The 17,982-nt window shown below is 49.4% G+C and overlaps 1 protein-coding gene across 1 annotated transcript in view; it reads left to right on the top strand.

Annotated features, from left to right (window-relative positions):
• Positions 1 to 8,428: 8,428 nt before the first annotated feature.
• The window catches only part of Slc36a2 (solute carrier family 36 member 2), a 30,524-nt gene continuing 20,970 nt past the window's right edge, over positions 8,429 to 17,982 (top strand). The window contains exons 1-4 of the mRNA XM_006984877.4: positions 8,429 to 8,706; positions 12,000 to 12,090; positions 12,829 to 12,917; positions 14,911 to 15,006. Of these exons, the coding sequence (XP_006984939.1) occupies positions 8,549 to 8,706; positions 12,000 to 12,090; positions 12,829 to 12,917; positions 14,911 to 15,006 (434 nt within the window). The 5' untranslated portion in view covers positions 8,429 to 8,548. The remainder of the gene's footprint in view (positions 8,707 to 11,999; positions 12,091 to 12,828; positions 12,918 to 14,910; positions 15,007 to 17,982) is intronic.

Raw genomic sequence — 17,982 nt, 5'->3', positions numbered from 1 at the left:
CCCCACTCCAAGCTGGGGAGACTCAGACAGTACTAACTGAATGGATGCGCACATCCTCCCATCCTGCAGCTAGTAACAAGGCAGCCAGGCATCCTCGTGGTTGGGTAGTAGGAATGGGCCAAGGGTTGGGTCACAATGTCCACGGTAGAAAGACCAGGAAAGCCCTATGGACACGGGAAGAAAAGCATGGGAAAGAGAAGAACCCGTCATCCCTGTGGGGCTTTTCTGCTGAGAAAGGCAGGAGACTTTGGATGCTGCTGATTACACCCTAACTACCCAAGAAGATAGTGTATGTTTCCCAAAAGACATCTTGTCTAAGGCAATAAATAAACTGAGCTCACATGGAGCCCAAATGATGTAGAACCCTGAGTTTCTAGCCCTTCCCTAAACCTAAACAATACCCCCCTGATAAATTCATCTAAGATATTGTCTTTAAAAAAAATGCTTTCAGATGGGAGTGGAAGCAGAGACCCACAGCTGGACATTATGCAGAGAGACAGAGTCTAAACTGGAGATCTCCATCAGGCCCCTCCTCTCAGGGAACCCCATAGAAGAGAGGGATGAAAGGCTGTAGGAGTCAGAAGAGGGGTGGAGGACCCCAGGAGAACACGGCCCACTGAATCAGCTCTGCAGGGCTCACATGGGCTCCCAGAGACTGAGGCAGCAAGCTCAGGGCTTGCACAGGTCTGCACCAGGTCCTCTGCGCATATGCTCTGGCTGTGAGCTTGGTGTTTTTGTGGGACTCCTAACTCCTTTCGTGGGAGCAGATGGGTCTTGACTCTTTGGCCTGCTTTGGGGGCTCTTTTCCTCTGATTGGGTTGCCTGCCCAGCCTCGATACGAGGGCTTGTGTCCTGTTTCCTTGTATCTTGTTTCCCATGTTTGGTTGTTGTCTCTTGGAGGCCTGCTCTTTTCTGAAGAGAATCGGAAGGGGAGTGGATCTGGGGGAGAGGGGAGGTGGGGACAGCTGGGCGGAGTAGATGGGGGAGAACTGTGGTTGGGATGTATTGTATGAGAGAAGGATCTATTTTCAACTGAGAGAGACAGAGAGAGGAAGGAGGAGGAGGAGAGGAGAGAGGGATACAGAACCACCTCTGGAGATATGACTTAAGAGCTACCAAAGACCCATTATAAAGTGACTTCATGGGCTGGAGAGGTGGATCAGCAGTTGAGAGCACTCGCTGCTCTTCCAGAGGTCCTGAGTTCAATTCCCAGCACCCACATGGCAGCTCACAACTGTTACTCCAGCTCCAGGGGATGCAACACCTTCACACAGACATCCATGCAGGCAAAACACCAGTGTACATACAATAAAAGTACATTCTTTTTAAAAAGAGAGACCTCATTGTAACTCTCCTTTGAGAGAGCACAACCCTGACACCTGTGTTCTCTGGGACTCCCTTCTTCTCTGAGTCCCTTTCTCTCTACTCTTAACAAAACCAAACTCTGCTTTGTTTGGCCAGCCTTGGAGTTCTTCTCATTGAAGGCACAGACCCCTGTCTCAACTGCGTGGAGGTCTCTGAGGAGAACACAGCAGACTATCGCTGCTGTGAGCTGTCTCCATCCCAGTCACCACTGATACGCCATGGAATCACTCTTCAGTCACTGTGTCCTTTCCTGTTTCTGGACCTCAGTTTCCCCAACACAGGACAACTCAAGAAAATGACCCCAAGTTCTCTCCAGTTGCGAGTGATCTCATACCTCTTATTGCCGGGTGAAGATGTAGCTCAGTGGTTAGACCCTGACTGTGTAAGCATGAAGACTAGAGATGGGGTCTGTAGAAAACACATAAATGAGGGGTGGACATAGAGGCCCTCCTGTGATTCCAGAAAAAAAAAAAGGAGAGATGGGGGAATCACCAGAGCAAGCTGGCTGTCAAGACTAGCCATACTGACCAGCTCTGGGTTACATTGAGAAACAATGCCTCAATAAGGTGAATCAGGTAGAAGAGTGATCAAGGCTGATTCCCAACATCAATGTCAGGCCTCTGAGTGCATACACACAGGCAAACATGTATCCACATGTTCGTATTACACACACACACACACACACACACACACACACACACACACACACACACATGAAAATGGAAAAACAAATCAATAAAAAAAAAAAAGCAAACCTCAGTGACCTCTGTGGGCAGGACTGTGACCCAGGAACAGTACCTGCTCCTTTTCTCAACCAGTCTCACCCACTGGTACTTTATAACTGGCAGACACATGGCACAGTGGTGACCCCCAAAGGGAGGAACACCAGAGGCTAAGAGCATCATTCTTCAGTGTCTGCTCTCCCTCCCTACGCCCCTCCTCTACCCTGCCCTCCCAGCTCTGAAATAGCCTTCCATTTTTAAAAAAGATTTCATTTATTTATTATATATACAGTATTCTTCCTGCATGTATGCCTGCAGGCCAGAAGAGGGCACCAGATGTCATTGTAGATGGTTGTGAGCCACCACGTGGTTGCTGGGTATTGAACTCAGGACCTCTGGAAGAGCAGCCAGTGCTCTTAACCTCTGAGCCACCTCTCCAGCCCCAAAATAGCCTTTAAAAAAAAAAAGATTTATTTATTTATTATGTATACAGAAGAGGGTGCCAGATCTCATTACAGATGGTTGTGAGCCACCATGTGGGTGCTGGGAATTGAACTCAGGACCTCTGGAATAGCAGTCAGTGCTCTTAACCGCTGAGCCATCTCTTCAGCCCCCCAAATAGCCTTCTTTTAAAGAAAAAATAATAGACTAGAGAGATGGCTCAGTAGTTGAGCGCTATGGCTGTTCTTCCAAAGTTCAGTTCCCAACACCAATGGCAGTTCACAATAACCCATAACTCCAGTTCCAAGGAACCCAACACACTCCTCTGGCCTTCATGGGTACCTGTATGCACATGGCAGACACACAGATACATACACAAACACATAAATAAAAAATAAGCCCAGCATGGTGATACAAGCCAAGAATCTCTTGGGGGTTGGGGGCGATAAGACCAGGGGTTCAAATGCCAGGACTGGCTATATAGCAAGGTAGAGGCCAGCCTGGGCTACACAAAACCCTGTGAAGGAGAACAAGAGAAGAAGGAGGAAGAGGAAGAGGAGGAAGACAAAGATGAGGAAGAGGAGAAGGAGGGGGAACAGAAGAAATAATGCAAAGGCCCTTAGAGAAAGAAATGAGAACGTGGCCATCTATGTTGCCCTTAAATTTTATTTGGAGAATTGAGTGATACCCGAAACCCCTAAGCTTTGGATCACACAGGCCAAGCTTGCAGGAGGGGTTTTAGAAATTGCTGAGTTTCTACAGGGTGCCAGGTAGACACAGAAATAATAAAACAGCCTCTTCAGAGACATATCTGAAGAGTTCTACACTCACACCAAAGCTCTACCTGGAGTCCCAACTTGGTCTCTTTAACCATAAAATAACTCCTGCGAGACTCATTTTTCTCATCTGTCAAATGGGAGATGGAACCACCTACCTCAAGTGACACCCTTGGTCTGGAGCTTGGGGTAGAGGATAAAGTCATACACAAGATTGCTATTGTCGCTCTGGTGCCGAGAGGGAGGGCAGCTACGCTCAGCCACAGGCCGGAGGCAGTTTCCGGTGGAATATGGGTGGGGTGATGAATTCACTTTTAGGTACTAATGTTTGGACCAGATTATATGATCTCAGGTGAGCCACTCCCAGTTCCTCATCTGTTTTCTAATGCACTAAGAAGCTACTTACTGCAGCATTGTTCACAAGAGGCAAGATATGGAGTCAAGGAAGGTGTCTATCAAAGAACGGATGGACAAATCTATATATGGTCATAGACATGGTGGAATACCATTCAGCCATTAGAAGGAATGAGATTGTGTCATTTGTGGCAACGTTGGGGTCTTAATGATAAGTAAAACAAATCAGACACACAAAGATAAATACCGAAAACCCTAAACTAGAGAAAGAGGAGAGGTCAGGGGAGGTCAGGAAGGGTAGGGGGCTTGGCAAGGGAGAGACATTGGTTAACAGGTAACAATGTAACCTCAGAGGAATACAGCAGGTAACAATGTAACCACAGAGGAATACAGCAGGTAACAATGTAACCACACAGGAGTACAGCAGGTAACAATGTAACCACAGAGGAACACAGCAGGTAACAATGTAACCACAGAGGAGTACAGCAGGTAACAATGTAACCACAGAGGAGTACAGCAGGTAACAATGTAACCGCAGAGGAGTACAGCAGGTAACACTGTAACCTCAGAGTACAACAGGTGACAAGGTAACAGCAAAGCAATACACTTCTGACTTTATTACAGAAGGCAATTTATGGCCGGCCATCTTGTATCTTGTAAAAGAAGTACAATTACTTCAAAAAAAATTTGACGGGGTCTTGTGGTGATAATCTAATTGTACTGAATTATTATTTTGATTGTATGTTAATAAATAAAGTTGTCTGGGAGTCAGAGCTATTAGAGCCATAGCAAGAGTGTGGCAGTGGTGGCACACGCCTTTAATCCCATAAGATCTCTGTGTGTTCAGGGATACAGTCAGCATTGGAGACATATGCCTTTAAGACCTAGGGGGGCTGGAGAGATGGCTCAGAGGTTAAGAGCACTGGCTGCTCTTCCAGAGGTCCTGAGTTCAATTCCCAGCAACCACATGGTGGCTCACATCCACCTGTAATGAGAGGGTCTCAAAAGGTAGCCCTAGCTGGCCTGGGACTCCCTACATAGAACAGGCTGGCCTCCATCTCAGGGATTCACCTGCCTCTGTACCCCCAAGTGCTGGGACTAAAGGCATATCAGGCCAGAGCACACTTCTAATGTCTTGTCACAAAGAAACAAGTGTCTTGATTTGCTCAATATGGAGTCTATATATATCCAGAACACCACATAGTGACCATGAAGATGTATGGTTATATTAGTTTAAAAGGAAGAGAGATGACTCTTGCCCAGATGAACAGTCTAACTCCAAGGCCAGGTTCAAAATAGTCCAGTGAATTTAGAAGACACACACACAGCCCATATCTGAGGCTCCTTCAAGCCTGCATGCCTACATTCCTTCATATCTCCATGGACTATTCAGTACACCTCCAAGACCCTACGCCTCGAACTGCCATGCAAGAATGAAAGAAGCCCCCCACACCACCTCAACTCTACATTGTCACCAAAAATATTTTATCAGCCAGGCAATGATGGTGCACACCTTTAACCCCAGCTCTTGTAGCACTTGGGAGGCAGGGGCAGGTGGATCTCTGTGAGTTCGAGGCCAGTATGGTCTACAGAGTGAGTTCTGGGACAGCTAGGACTGCTTCACAGAGAAACCCTGTCTTGAAAAGCCAAACAGATACATCATCATCATCATCATTTAAGTTGTACTTGGGGTCAGCAAGACACTTCAGAGGGGAAAGGCACCTGCCACCAAGCCAAAAGGCAAGAATGCAAGCCCAGAATCCCCACGTGGAAAGAGAGAACCAATTCTTGCAAGTAGTCCTCTGACCTCCACACTTAAGCCATGGCACACTCCTTCACACACACACACACACACACACACACACACACACACACACACACCACACGCATGCACGCACGCACACATACACACACAATTTTTAAAGTGTAACTAAATTGTGTTCACTTCTCCCACCCTCTACATTGCTCTCAGCTGGGCACACTGTTGGCACACTGTTCTCACACAGAGTACATGGACCCCACCATGAGGAGCCAGGCCTGTTGGTCAGCTTTAGAGAGAACCCCACCCATGTCCCTCTGGCCCTCAGGCCTTTAGAAGTCATGTGCACTGTTATCTTCTTCATGGTGTAGGGTGAGGCTCGGAGAGGGACAGTGTCCTTCCCAGGGTCCCAGTGGCTTTTGGGGGACACTATGTTGGAATCCAGGTCTCCAAATGCCTGACTCCCACTGGCTTATGCTGGAGTCCTCGTCCTCTGGTCTGACCAGTGGTGTTGCAAGTTCGGAGTGTACACCTTCACCCCGCCCAACACGGTTTCTTTGGGCTGATGTCCATGAAGGGCCCTGAGTCAGACACCAGTATTCCTGTCACCCCTATCCAAAAGACTTGAAGATTAACGCCAGATTCTTAATCAATCTGGAGAGGAAAGCAAAACCAATTTGACCCTAAGCCCCCGACACTCTGAATTTACAGATCTCATTGCCTGGAGGGAGCAGAGCTTTATCGGCAAGATGAAATCTAAAATTAGAATGGAACTGTGGAATTTCAATTGCAGGCCCCAGAATGCAGCCTGCCACTCCACAGACCAGGAATAGCACGGTATGATGGTGCCAGACAAGGGAAGAAAGGATATTTTGCAAACCACAGCCAGGGCCACAGTTGACTCAGGCCAAGACCATGAAGGGTGGGGCCCAGCATTCAACCAAGGGTCTGTGTGGCGATCCGAGCTGCAGGTAGCAGTCATGCAAGGACCTGGCTGGGGTGCAGCAGGGACTCCGCCAGGGATGTGACCTCCGTCCAATTGTCCTTTGTCTTTTAGAACCCCAGTTTCCAAAAACCAAAGCAACAACACTCCCCAGAGAAGTGGCCAGGCTTTGTGGAGACTGGCACTGGGGATGGAGGAAGGAGCGGTAAGGATGAGCCTCCTCTTTGTAGTTTTTAAAATTACACTGTTTATCTATTTGTGGCTGGGATGGGGCACGTGGAGGTCAGAGGAGAGCTTTCAGGAGTCAGTTTTCTCCTTCCTTCCACCAAGTAGGCCCCCGGGGATCAAACTCTCGTTGTCAGGCTTGACAGCAAGCACCTTTACTGATGAGCCATCTCCCAACCTGGGGTGGGACTCCTTAGGAAAGAGGGGAGAAGGGGGGAAGGAGCTGGGAAGATGGCTCAGTCAGTCAAGTGTCTGCTGTGCAAACGAGGTCTTGAGCTTGATTCCTCAGAACCCACAGAAGAGCCAGGCACAGCTGCACGTGGCTGCATGTGGCTATAATCCCACTACTGGGGGTGGGGTGGGGGGAGCAGAGACATGTGGGATGCTGAAGCTCACTGGCCAGCCAGATTTGTTGAGCTCTAGGGTCACTGAGAGACCTGTTTCAAAATAACACAAGGTTTCTGGAACCAGGTGTGATGCTGTGTGTCTTTAACCCCAGCACGGCAGAGGCAGAGGCAGGCGGATCTCTGTGAACTCAAGGCCAGCCTGGTCTACATAGTTCCAGGACAGACAGAGCTACATAGTGTCTCAAAAAAAAAAAAAAAGTGGAAAATGATTAAGGAAAACACCTCAAATCCACCTCTTACTTCCATAGGTACACAGACACACCACAAATTCAGAATCTGCATGGGATCTCAGAAAGAGCCCTGGTAAGGGATCGATCGGCCCGTCAGATTCTGTCTCCGGTGTCCCTGTTACCAGTGAGGTGTTTAAGTTACACTGTTGGCACATAGGCCTCAGTCAGTGCTGCTTTCTGAAGATGAGATGAAGCGGGAAGGGGCAGATGGGTACGGCTTGAGGAAAATGCTATAATTTGTAGAAGGAGGAAAATTTGGCTGGTTCATCTGCACCAAGCAGAGATAATGACAGAGAAAGAATCCCAAGAAGCTCCGGAGACTACCCTCAACCCCAGAGCTCTAATCTGAAAGCCGCATGCAACTTTAAGCAAATCACACCCCGTCCCTGCCCAGGAAAATGCTTCTGGGAATCATGTAGCATTTGCCTCTTCTTGTCTCCAAGGAAGTTCTGTCCGTCCATGGAGCCTCCAGTGATTCTCAACGTGTGGGTCACAACCCCACAGGGGTCACATATCAGACATTTACATTACAATTCATGACAGTGATAAAATTGCTACTGTTATGAAGTAACAACGAAATAATTTTATGGTTGCAAGATCATCACAATGTGAGGAACTATATTAAGAGTCATAGCATTAAGAAGGTTGAGAACCACTGCCCTGGGTAAGGTATCCTTCCCATCTTCTTAGTGCAGATAGCAGGCTCGTGGCATCTGGGAAGACTACCTGAGATGGGATGTGTAGGAGTTTTCTCAGAGCCAGAAATGGGTACCCCTTAGGAGAGTGTGTAATAAATAGTTCAGCTCATGAAAATCATCAGGCTGGGTTTGAGATGTAGACTGCTTGTCTAGTAAGCAGGAAGCCCTCGATCCTGTCCCCAGCACTGTATAAAGACAGGTATGGTGGTGCACAAGTCTGTAGTCCCAGCACTCAAGAGGTAGAGGCAATGGGATCAAAAGCTCAAGGTGATCCTTGGCTACCTAGCGAGTTGGAGGCCACTCTCTGGGCTACATGAGAGCCTGTCTCCAAAGAAAAAAATAGCTGCATTGGAGTTGTTGTCTCTTTTCCTGGGATTGGGAAATACCAATACAGCTCACAACTCCCTCCCCAAGTCCCTCCTTTCTCTCCTCCTCCCCTGAGTTTCTTCAGGCAAGAAGAGGTGGGGCACCCATGCATGTGGGCGTGGTCTCATTCCAGCCTGGCTAGAGCAAGCTCTGAGGCCAGAGCCAGCTCCGAGGCCAGATCCACTGAGCCCAAATTCCACCTGCACCCACACCTCCCCGATTGCCCCCTCCCTACCCTGAGCTTGCCCTTTCTGAAGCCATCATGTCCGTGACCAAGAGTGCTGGGAGTCCCCAGGTAGCCACCACGGTCAAGCTGGACCTCGTGTCGTCTCCTGAGAGTACCAAGAAGGTGGAGAGCCAGGATCCTAGTCTCATGAATGGGAACTCTTCAGAGACATCAAAGAAGACCAAGGGCATAACGTGAGTGCGTCTCCCTGCCACCCCATGTCTGCTTCCATCAGCTTCCAGCCTGGACCTTGAGGTGGGTGTGTCTTGACCCTCAACCCACTGTGCCACCAGGAACACTAAAGAAAAAAAAAGTGGCAGCCACGGGTTGTGCCAAATAGGAAATTCTAGCTGAGGCCAGGTTTAGAACCTGAAATGTCCTGAGAGGGAAACTGAGGCCCAATGGCTTTAAGCCACATGCTAAAGTTTACGGGCAGAGAAGAGACTAGAACATGGTGCTGTTGCTAAAGTCAGTTTGGGGGTCTCGATGTCTAGGAAGGGAGGTAGAACTTGGAAGGAAGTCAGGATCAGAGCATAAGACCACCGTGGCCTCGCCAAACAAAAAGCAAGCCTCTCGCTGTAGCAAGGCCCTGCTGCCACTAAGGTCGCAAAGGTGCTGCTCAAGGAACAGCATGCAGAAGATTCTAGTTTCTTCCATTTCCTGGAAGATGGGTTCTGGAGAAGGGGACATGCACACAGGTTTTGAGACCATGACAAGCTGCAGGGCTCCAGCACGTTCTCCCGCATTTAACTTCACCAATACAGCAGCCCAGCGAGCTCAGACTCACGCTTTAAGAAGCAAGCGTGGCACCTTCAGTGTAGAATGGCACTTAACAGAGGACCAGAAGAACTGGGTTCAACTGGAAGCCTGTCCTTCTCTCCTCCGAATCCACTTCCCTCATATGTAAAGCAGGGAGGATCAGACATGACCCGGTATATTAAAGGAGTGTGTGTGTGTGTGTGTGTGTGTGTGTGTGTGTGTGTGTGTGTGTGTGTGTGTGTGTGTGTGTGTGTACTGAAGGTGAATGGGGAGGAAGAGAATGTGTGGCAGAGAGAGAGAAGGTGCTGATGGACTCAGTCTCTCTCCATACCACCTGCAAGACACTGCAGGAATGGACTCCCTGGCTGCTGGCAGTGTGGCACGGCTCTTTCGTCCCTGGAACTGGTCCTGGACCTTCTAAGTGCTAGAGATCACCAGAGTGAGCTGTTGAGGCCCCTGGGTTACCCACTGCAGAGCAGGGATATTTCTCAACTTTGACAGAACCAGCTGACTCTTGTCCTGTGTCCCTGGTGGCTGAGGTGGCAAGTTCAGCTACTTAAAAATCAAAAGAATAATGCAAGCATGAGCTAGAGAGGACCTTGTGGGGCTTGGAGACAAGCCATACAGGCTGGGCAAGCAAGCAGCTGATGGAGTCTCCTCCTGGGTTCAGTTCCCGCTTACCAGCTGGAGACAGTGACAGAGTCTAGAAATGATGGCTTGCTCCCCACAGGATGGCTGCCCCTTCTGTGTGAGCATGAAGCCCCAAGCACAGTACCTGTGTACTCTTAGCTGCTTAAAAATATTCTGTGATGGTGGCTCTAGGTCACCAAAAGAGTCATAGATGGAACCCAGGCCTCCTGGCTCCTGGTCCAGAATTTTGCAGGCTTAACACACTGCAAGCTGGCTGAATGGCTGCAAGCTAGATTCTGATTTCCTAAGTCCTTTAGTTAGGAATTTCCTAAGTGACCTGTTGACCCCTTCCCAGTTGCAAAACAAGCCCATCACTGGGGGCCAGGGGGTGTAGTTCTCTGTCAGCAATGTTGACACCCACAGGGAAAGGGAAAGGCACGCAGGGCTCTCCCCTCCCTTCTCCTCCAATTGTTCTTTAACTCCTACCAGTCCATGGGTAGACCTTCTGATGCTAGAGGACTTGGGGGTTAATGCAGAGACTGGGAGTTGGGTGAACTCTTTCAAAATAGCATTATTCTTAACATTCACAGAGGCCCTCCAGAGCCAAACGTGTGCCCCCACAAAATGACGGAGCTGGGGAAGTAGTGGCCTTGTGTTGGAATCCTGGTTTGTCTGATTCCAAAACCCAGGCTCCTTCCAGACTCCCGTCACTGATTTAAGATGATCTGCTGGCTGCAAGGGTTTTTGGGGGAATTTCTAAGGCTTCTAAAAGGTTAGATAAAAGCCCAGGACCCTGTTTCACAAGGTCAGGATACAGAGACATCCAGAAGAAAGCTGGGGTTGACATTCACTGGGAGAGAAAGTTCCCAACTTGGAATTTTTCTCCCCAAATGACCTTGTCCCTGAATCAACCTCACATCTCTCTTAAAGAAATAGTAAATTGAGGCTGTGGACACAGATCCGTTGGTAGAGTTCCTGTGTAGAGGGCACAAGGCCCTGGGTGTGACCCCCAGTACTGCACAAAGTGGGCGTGGTGGCACATACCTGTAGTCTCAGCACTGGAGAGGTGGAGGTGAGACAATCAGAAGTTAAAGGTCATCCTTGGCTACATAGTAAGTTCGAGGCCAGCCTGTGCTACATGAGACCCTGTCTCAGGAAAGAGAGGAGGGAGAGAGATGGAGAAGGAGAAAGAGAGAAAGGGAGGGAAGGAAAGAAAGAAAAAGAAAGAAGAAATCACGAGTGAGTGCTGAGGGTACCACTCAGTAGTAGACCACTTGCCTGGCATCTACAAGGCCCTGTGTGATCCCGAACACCATAAGGAAACAATAACAAGAAAGAGTGGGAGTCCTTTGCTTTAGTTTGGGTTTTATTGGGTTAGGGGTCATGCCATTCCCCAGACTTAATGTCCTGGGCTAGGAAGCAAAGAAAACCTCTCTGGAGACCAATCCCCAGATGACCCACGTTACCTGACCTATCACAGAGAAGTCACAGGGACTATTCTCCTGTCTGCCTTGCCCCCTAGTTTTGGAGTGCGGTCCTGTCTCTGCCACAGCTTGGGAAGTCAGGTTGGTCTCTGGGCCTCAGTTTCCTCTGTGATGACTTGGGGCTGCCCCTTTCGGCCCTTGTCCTGGGTCTGCCTCCTGGAGTTCTGCAGAAGTGAAAAACCAGAGCTGCGAAGCTGCTTGGCTTCCAGCCCCAGCTCCCCAGTGTATCCGTGGACGAATCATTTAAGTACTTTTGTGCCTCCGTTTTCCATCTGTAAACTAAAACCCACATCAGTGCCAGCTTCACTGTCTGGCCAAAAGGATTAAAGGAGATGTTATATATAAGCGATTCAGCACAGTATCTCTCACAGTTAGTGCTTCGTGGCATAGACTGAGCATGAGTTGCTAATGCTGGGACAATCCTGGACAACTTGGGATGGGTGGTCACTTTCCAGGAGACCCACCATGGGCCAAGCAAGGATACAGGAGCATCAAGGTGGCTGTGAATCTGCCTGCCCAGTCTAATTGAGGTGTTGGCATGCTATGAGGGAATGACTGCTAGATCCTCTCCCATCCCCCCTCCCACGTCCTCATACCTCCTTCCTCTCCTGCAGAGGGTTCCAGACATTGGTTCATCTGGTCAAAGGCAACATGGGCACAGGGATCCTGGGGCTCCCCCTGGCTGTGAAGAACGCAGGCATCTTGGTAAGAGGAATGGCGGTGGCGGGGGTGGGGGGGTAGGGGGGAGCGTGCCGGGCACTATGAAGAGCTGTGGGATGGGGGAGGAGACAATAATGGGTTCAAATACCCCGTAGCAGACAGTGTTTCAGGGTGGGGGCGGGGTGTCACTGACATGGACCTAGAATCCAAACATCAAGCCTGGGTCTAAGTTCTGCCTTGGCCACAGGCACTAGGAGTCAAGTCAGTCACTCTCAGGCCTCAGCTTCCTCTTCTGCAGAATGTAAGGGTTGGAGGTAGACCAGTTATCCAATCTGGCTTTACAGAGCCTAGGTGTCCTTGGGGGATACCTTAGAGGCCACCAAAGGGACATGTGGTCAAGACTTTGGGTCCCCTGCTTCCAGCACAAGCTTCATTGTGATTGCTATGTGTACTTTTTGGACATGACTTGAGATTGCTTTTGGAAAAAAAAAAATAGCAAGATGGCTTTCAACTCAGTTTTCTAGAAAGTCCTTTCAGCAAATGGCTCAGTAAATAAAGGCACTGACTGACAAGTCCAATGACCTGAGTTTGATCTCTGGGACTCCCATGGTAGAAAGAGAAAGGACCAGCCCTGACCTCTCTCCTCTAACCGCCACACACGTACTGTGGCGTGCTGGAGTCCCCTCCCCCAAACAGAGAGGGAGAGACCTTTGAGTCCTCAGCAGCATTTGCACTACTAAGCTGTCCTCTCTCCCACCGTGTCCATGTCTGCCCTGCCTGCAGATGGGTCCGCTCAGTTTGCTGGTGATGGGCCTCATCGCCTGCCACTGTATGCACATCCTGGTCAAGTGTGCCCAGCACTTCTGCCACAGGTGAGGAGTGTCCCATGTGTGGGCCTCGGGGACATCCCCAAAACATCCTACATTAGAAGAACTTCCTTCTCCATGATCCCCGTGATCTCCATGAGCTGCACCAGTATCTCATAGACTTGTCCATTCAGCGTCCTGTGCCCCACTCTGGAGGGTCTCATTCATAGAATCTGGGCAACAGTCAAGAGTATGCGCCGGGCGGTGGTGGCGCACGCCTTTAATCCCAGCACTCGGGAGGCAGAGCCAGGCGGATCTCTGTGAGTTCGAGGCCAGCCTGGGCTACCAAGTGAGCTCCAGGAAAGGCGCAAAGCTACGCAGAGAAACCCTGTCTCGAAAAACCAAAAAAAAAAAAAAAAAAAAAAAAAAGAGTATGCATACATTCCTAAGATGATCCAGGACAATCGGATGCTGCTGGCCCAGGGTCCACATTTGAAGAACAACCCTTAGAGCCAGTAAAGCAGAGGCATCTGGTTGAATTGTGCAACTTCTTCCCCCAGAGTGATAAACTAGAATTAGGAGAGCACTGAAATCTGCCTTCACCAAGATAATTGGTGACGGGTCCAAATCGATGCATACTTATACTTTAGTTCCCCCTCTGAACTGCTCCTGTAACTGGGTCCTTTTAGCTCTATCCCGAGAGGAGGAGCCAGGTGGATTCACATGGTGATCGGATGCCACAGTGTAACCTATGGGTTTGTTGTGACAGTGGAGAGGCCAGCAGATACCAGAGGTGACAGAGCTTGGGAGTGGGCTCTGATCCCTGGATGGCACTCAAGACTGTGACACGTACTCAGATTGTGGCACCTATTCAAGAATGGGGAGACCACAGGAGAGGTCTGGACACACGGCTGCTTGGCTGACCTCAATCTGGCCTTTCAGCTTGCCTGGTTGGCCCACCTGTATATTGGGTGTAAATAACTCTAGTCTGTCCTTGCCTCGGAGAGTCGAACCCAGTTCAGTGAGAGCCATGGGTCTCATTACACCTACGCCAGGCGTGCGCTGTTACTCATGCCGTGTGGTAACTCCTCAATTTCCAGGTGAGAAGAAAGCGCAGTGGAATTATAACTGCCTCCATTAGAAGCTGCTGTGAGAGCTCCGTGTTCTTTCCACCCCGTATCTGTGTGGTCTGGGTCTGGATCTCTTGACTTTTTCTTTTTTTAAACTGTGAGTTGTGAGGAGTGAAGGGAGCCCTGAGTGGATGTGCAGTTTTGACATGAGCACAGCATGTCAAGGACCCCAATGCCCCCGAAGCTTTCCCAAGGTGAGGCTCAAAGAGATGGCAAAACCTTCCTCTGCTCCTAGTGTGACTGTTGACAGTGTATGTAGCAGCCATCAACCACAGCTGCTGCTTCTGGGATGACTGCAGCCTGAGGCTGCTCCCGTACAGAGACCTCCTTACCCAGATTAGGTAAACCTGCCTCCATGCTCAGCTGCGCACACTAAGCCTGCCTCCTCAAGTCAGAGGTATACAGTAAATGCACTGGGTTCTGGGCTGCTGCAGCTGCTGCCCCGCATCACGGTGAGCATGCTGGATCCCAGCTTTTCTGTCCGTGTGTCTGTCCTTTTCCTTTCTTCCTTCCCTCCTCAACCCACGTAGGCCCATCCCTGGAGTGGTGCAGAGCATGGCCAGAAGTGCATGCATGTGTGCATGCATGTGTACACATGACACACAGCACGCTGTGGAGGTCAGAGGACAGCTTCAGTGGTCAGTCCTGGCCTTCCACCTTGTTTGAAAAAAAAAAGTCTTGTTTGCTGCTGCACATGCCAGGCTACACAGCCAACAGAGTGCCAGGGGTTCAAGGAGTCTCCTGTTTCTGCCTTCCATTCTGCAGGAATTACAGACCTGGCTACTGTGCCTGGCTTTTACGTGGGTCCTGGGACTTGAACTCAGGTCCTCATGCTTACACAGCATCTGCCCATTGGCCTCCTGTCTCTCTAAAGTCATCGTCTTAGGTTCATCGGTCTCTTACAGTGCTGTATGTGCTTTGTCCTGCAGACTCAACAAGCCCTTCATGGACTATGGGGACACAGTGATGCACGGCCTGGAAGCTGGTCCCAACGCCTGGCTGCGAAACCACGCCCACTGGGGGAGGTACCTTGTTCTCCCTTAGTTTACAGCGGGTCGGGGATATGGGAGGAGAAAACTGTACTGTCAGGGAATGTCTTCTTTCCTGACAAGGCAACTCCGAGGTCAGACTCTCCACAGGGAGGGGGGTCACTGCCAACGTCACCTATCCAGTTCTAATGTAATTCTACGAGAGGTGTTCCTTTACCCTATGTTCTTAGGGAACCACACTTACCCCTGCAAACAGCACAGGGAAAGACAGACAGCAAGGCTTCGCCCTTGCATTACCCACGGTCCGTTGGGAAGGACAGACGGCCCAGAACTTCATTATGTAATACCCATGGGATACACATGAAAGAGGTTCTGGCTACTACCAAACGGGTGGAGGGTTATCGGGGCCAAGGGAAGAGGTGTGTGTGTGTGGGGGGGGGTTCACTGGAACAGCTGAGATGGATTCTGTAGAAAGTAGCCTTGAAGGATTAGGAGGGAGAAGGCAGGGCCTGAAGAACCTTTTGGGAAAAGGGAAGAGCTGGGGAGCAAGCCACGTGGGGGTGTGACAGGGTCATGCTACAGACCAGGTGGCCTGAAGGCAGAGCCAGGGTGGGGAAACTGAGGAAGCTGTCCAGTCCCATGGCCTATCTTATGTTTTAACTGTTTAATATGTAGTTATTTGTTTGGGGGGGGAGGGGTTCACTTAGAGGTCAGAAGACAACCCGTGGGAGTCAGTTCTCTCTTCTGATCACGTGGGTCCCAAGGATTGAACTCAGGGTTTGGCAGTGAGCACCATTATTTACTGAGCCGTCTCACTGGCCCATATTGTATAGTTTAGACCCTCTCTAAGATTTTATTATTTTCTTTTTAAATGTATTTATTTGTATTACTTTTAATTATGGGGGGAGGGATATGTTCATGTGAGTACAAGTGCCCCCAAAGGCCAGAAACATTGGATCCCCTGGAGCTGAAGTTACAGGTGGTTGTGATGTAGGGGCTGGGAACCGAACTCTGGCTCTCTGCAACAGCAGCATATGCTCTTAACCACTGAGCCATCTTGTCAGCCCCTTTCTTAAGAAAACAGAAAGCTAAGAGAGCTTTTAATTGTAAAGCATGTGTGCATTCTTGGAAGGTTCGTTCAGCTTCCGTGAGGAGGAGAGATGATGAGGAGCAGAGGGCAGACTTTGACAGACCCCTGAGGAGGTCTTAGTGTAGACAATGTCCATTCCGATGGTGACAAGGGGAATGAAGAGGTTGTCTCGGTAAGAGATTAGCCGAACAGAAAGGAGAGAGTTGGGGCTGGGGGATGGCTCATCGGTCAAAGCATTTGCCGTGTGAGCGTGAGGACCGGAGTTCAGATCTCCAGAACCCACACGCATGTCAGGTGGGTGTGGTGCGCCACCTACAATTCCAGACTCAGAAAGTGGAGATGGGATTCCCAAGAGCAAGCTGGCTAGCAAGACTAGCCATATCAGGGAGCTCTGGGTTTGATTGAGGAACCCTACCTCAATGAATGGTGGGAAAGCAATGGAGAATGATTCTGCCTCCACATGCACGCACACACATGTGAACACACATGTAAAATATGCATGTACCCACACACAGATGCACTAAAAACAGCAAAGAAGGGTCAGATTGACTCAGACCTCTACCCACTTCTATTTTGGACAACCTGGGTCTGCAGTGACATTTGAGAGGAGACCTCACTGGGTGTAAATGCCAGACTTACAGAATTGAAGGTGTCAGTCAGGAGGCCAGGGAGAGAAGCAGTCTTAGGAAAGAATGGAAAACGAAAAGAACCAAAAGACCCAGGTTTAGGACACTTGATTGAGCTGAACTGTTCCTACCTGAAGTCCACCTGTTAGCTCTCAGGAGGGACACCTGTGCCAACACCGCTGTCCTTGGTGCCTGAGTTTAAGTCCACGCCTCCTATCCCACCCCATCTGCCATCTGTTTCCCGATCACCTTCGGATCTGCATATTCACTGGTGTGGGCCAGTTCTCTCAACATTTAAATATGGCCATGTATCACTTTCTTATCAAATTTTGTAGGCTTAACCGTGTGGCTTAACCGCGTTGCATATCCACAGTCTAAGCATTTCATACAGTTATCCATGGGATATCTACCAAATGCCTGCTGTCTTAGTTAGGGTTTCTATTGCTGAGATGAATGACCAATAGGCATGACCAATAGGCAAGTTGGGGAGGAAAGGGTTTATTGGGCTTACATTTCAGCATTGCTGTTCATCACTGAAAGAAATCAGAACAGGGACTCAGCAGGGCCGGATCCTGGAGACAGGAGCTGATGCAGAGGCCATGGAGGGTGCTGCTCACTGGTTTGCTTCCCCTGGCCTGATCAGCTCACCTTCTTATAGAACCCAGGACCATCTGCCTAGGAATGGCACCACCCACCATGAGCTCAGTCCTCCCCCAGTGATCACTAAATGAGAAAATGCCTTAGAGCTAGATGTCATAGAGGCATTTCTTCAACTGAGGCTCCTTCCTCTGATGACTCTAGCTTGTGTCAAGTTGACACACAAACACCAGCTAGTATAATGGATCCCTTGTCAACTTGACATATAACCACATCACTATTAAGCCACAACCCTCCCTTTCTTATTCATCCCCAAAATCTCACATTAAAAACATAAATAACTTAAAAAGTCCCACAGTCTTTACAATTCAAACACATTAAAATTTTAGTAACCAATATTTTAAAATACAAAGTCATTCAAAATTCAAAATCTCAACTATGGGCTCCAGTAAAATATGTTCTTACTTCAAGAAAGCAAAACAAAATTCCAACCGTCTAATGTCTGGGGTCCACTCACAATCTTCTGGACTCCTCCAAAGGGCTTGGGTCACTTCTCCAGCTCTGCCCTCTGCAGCACACAGCTCGTCTAGGCTCCAGTAGGCTTCATCCACTGCTACCATTGTTCTTGGTGGTCATCTCACAGCACTGGCATCTCCAAAACACTGGGGTCTTCTGCTGCAACTGGGCTGCCCTTTCACC

Source organism: Peromyscus maniculatus, chromosome 8, assembly GCF_049852395.1.
Source record: "Peromyscus maniculatus bairdii isolate BWxNUB_F1_BW_parent chromosome 8, HU_Pman_BW_mat_3.1, whole genome shotgun sequence".
NCBI classification, from domain to species: Eukaryota; Metazoa; Chordata; class Mammalia; order Rodentia; family Cricetidae; genus Peromyscus; species Peromyscus maniculatus.
The sequence above is the reverse complement of the archived record's forward strand: the minus strand, read 5'-3'. Positions and strand labels throughout refer to the sequence as shown.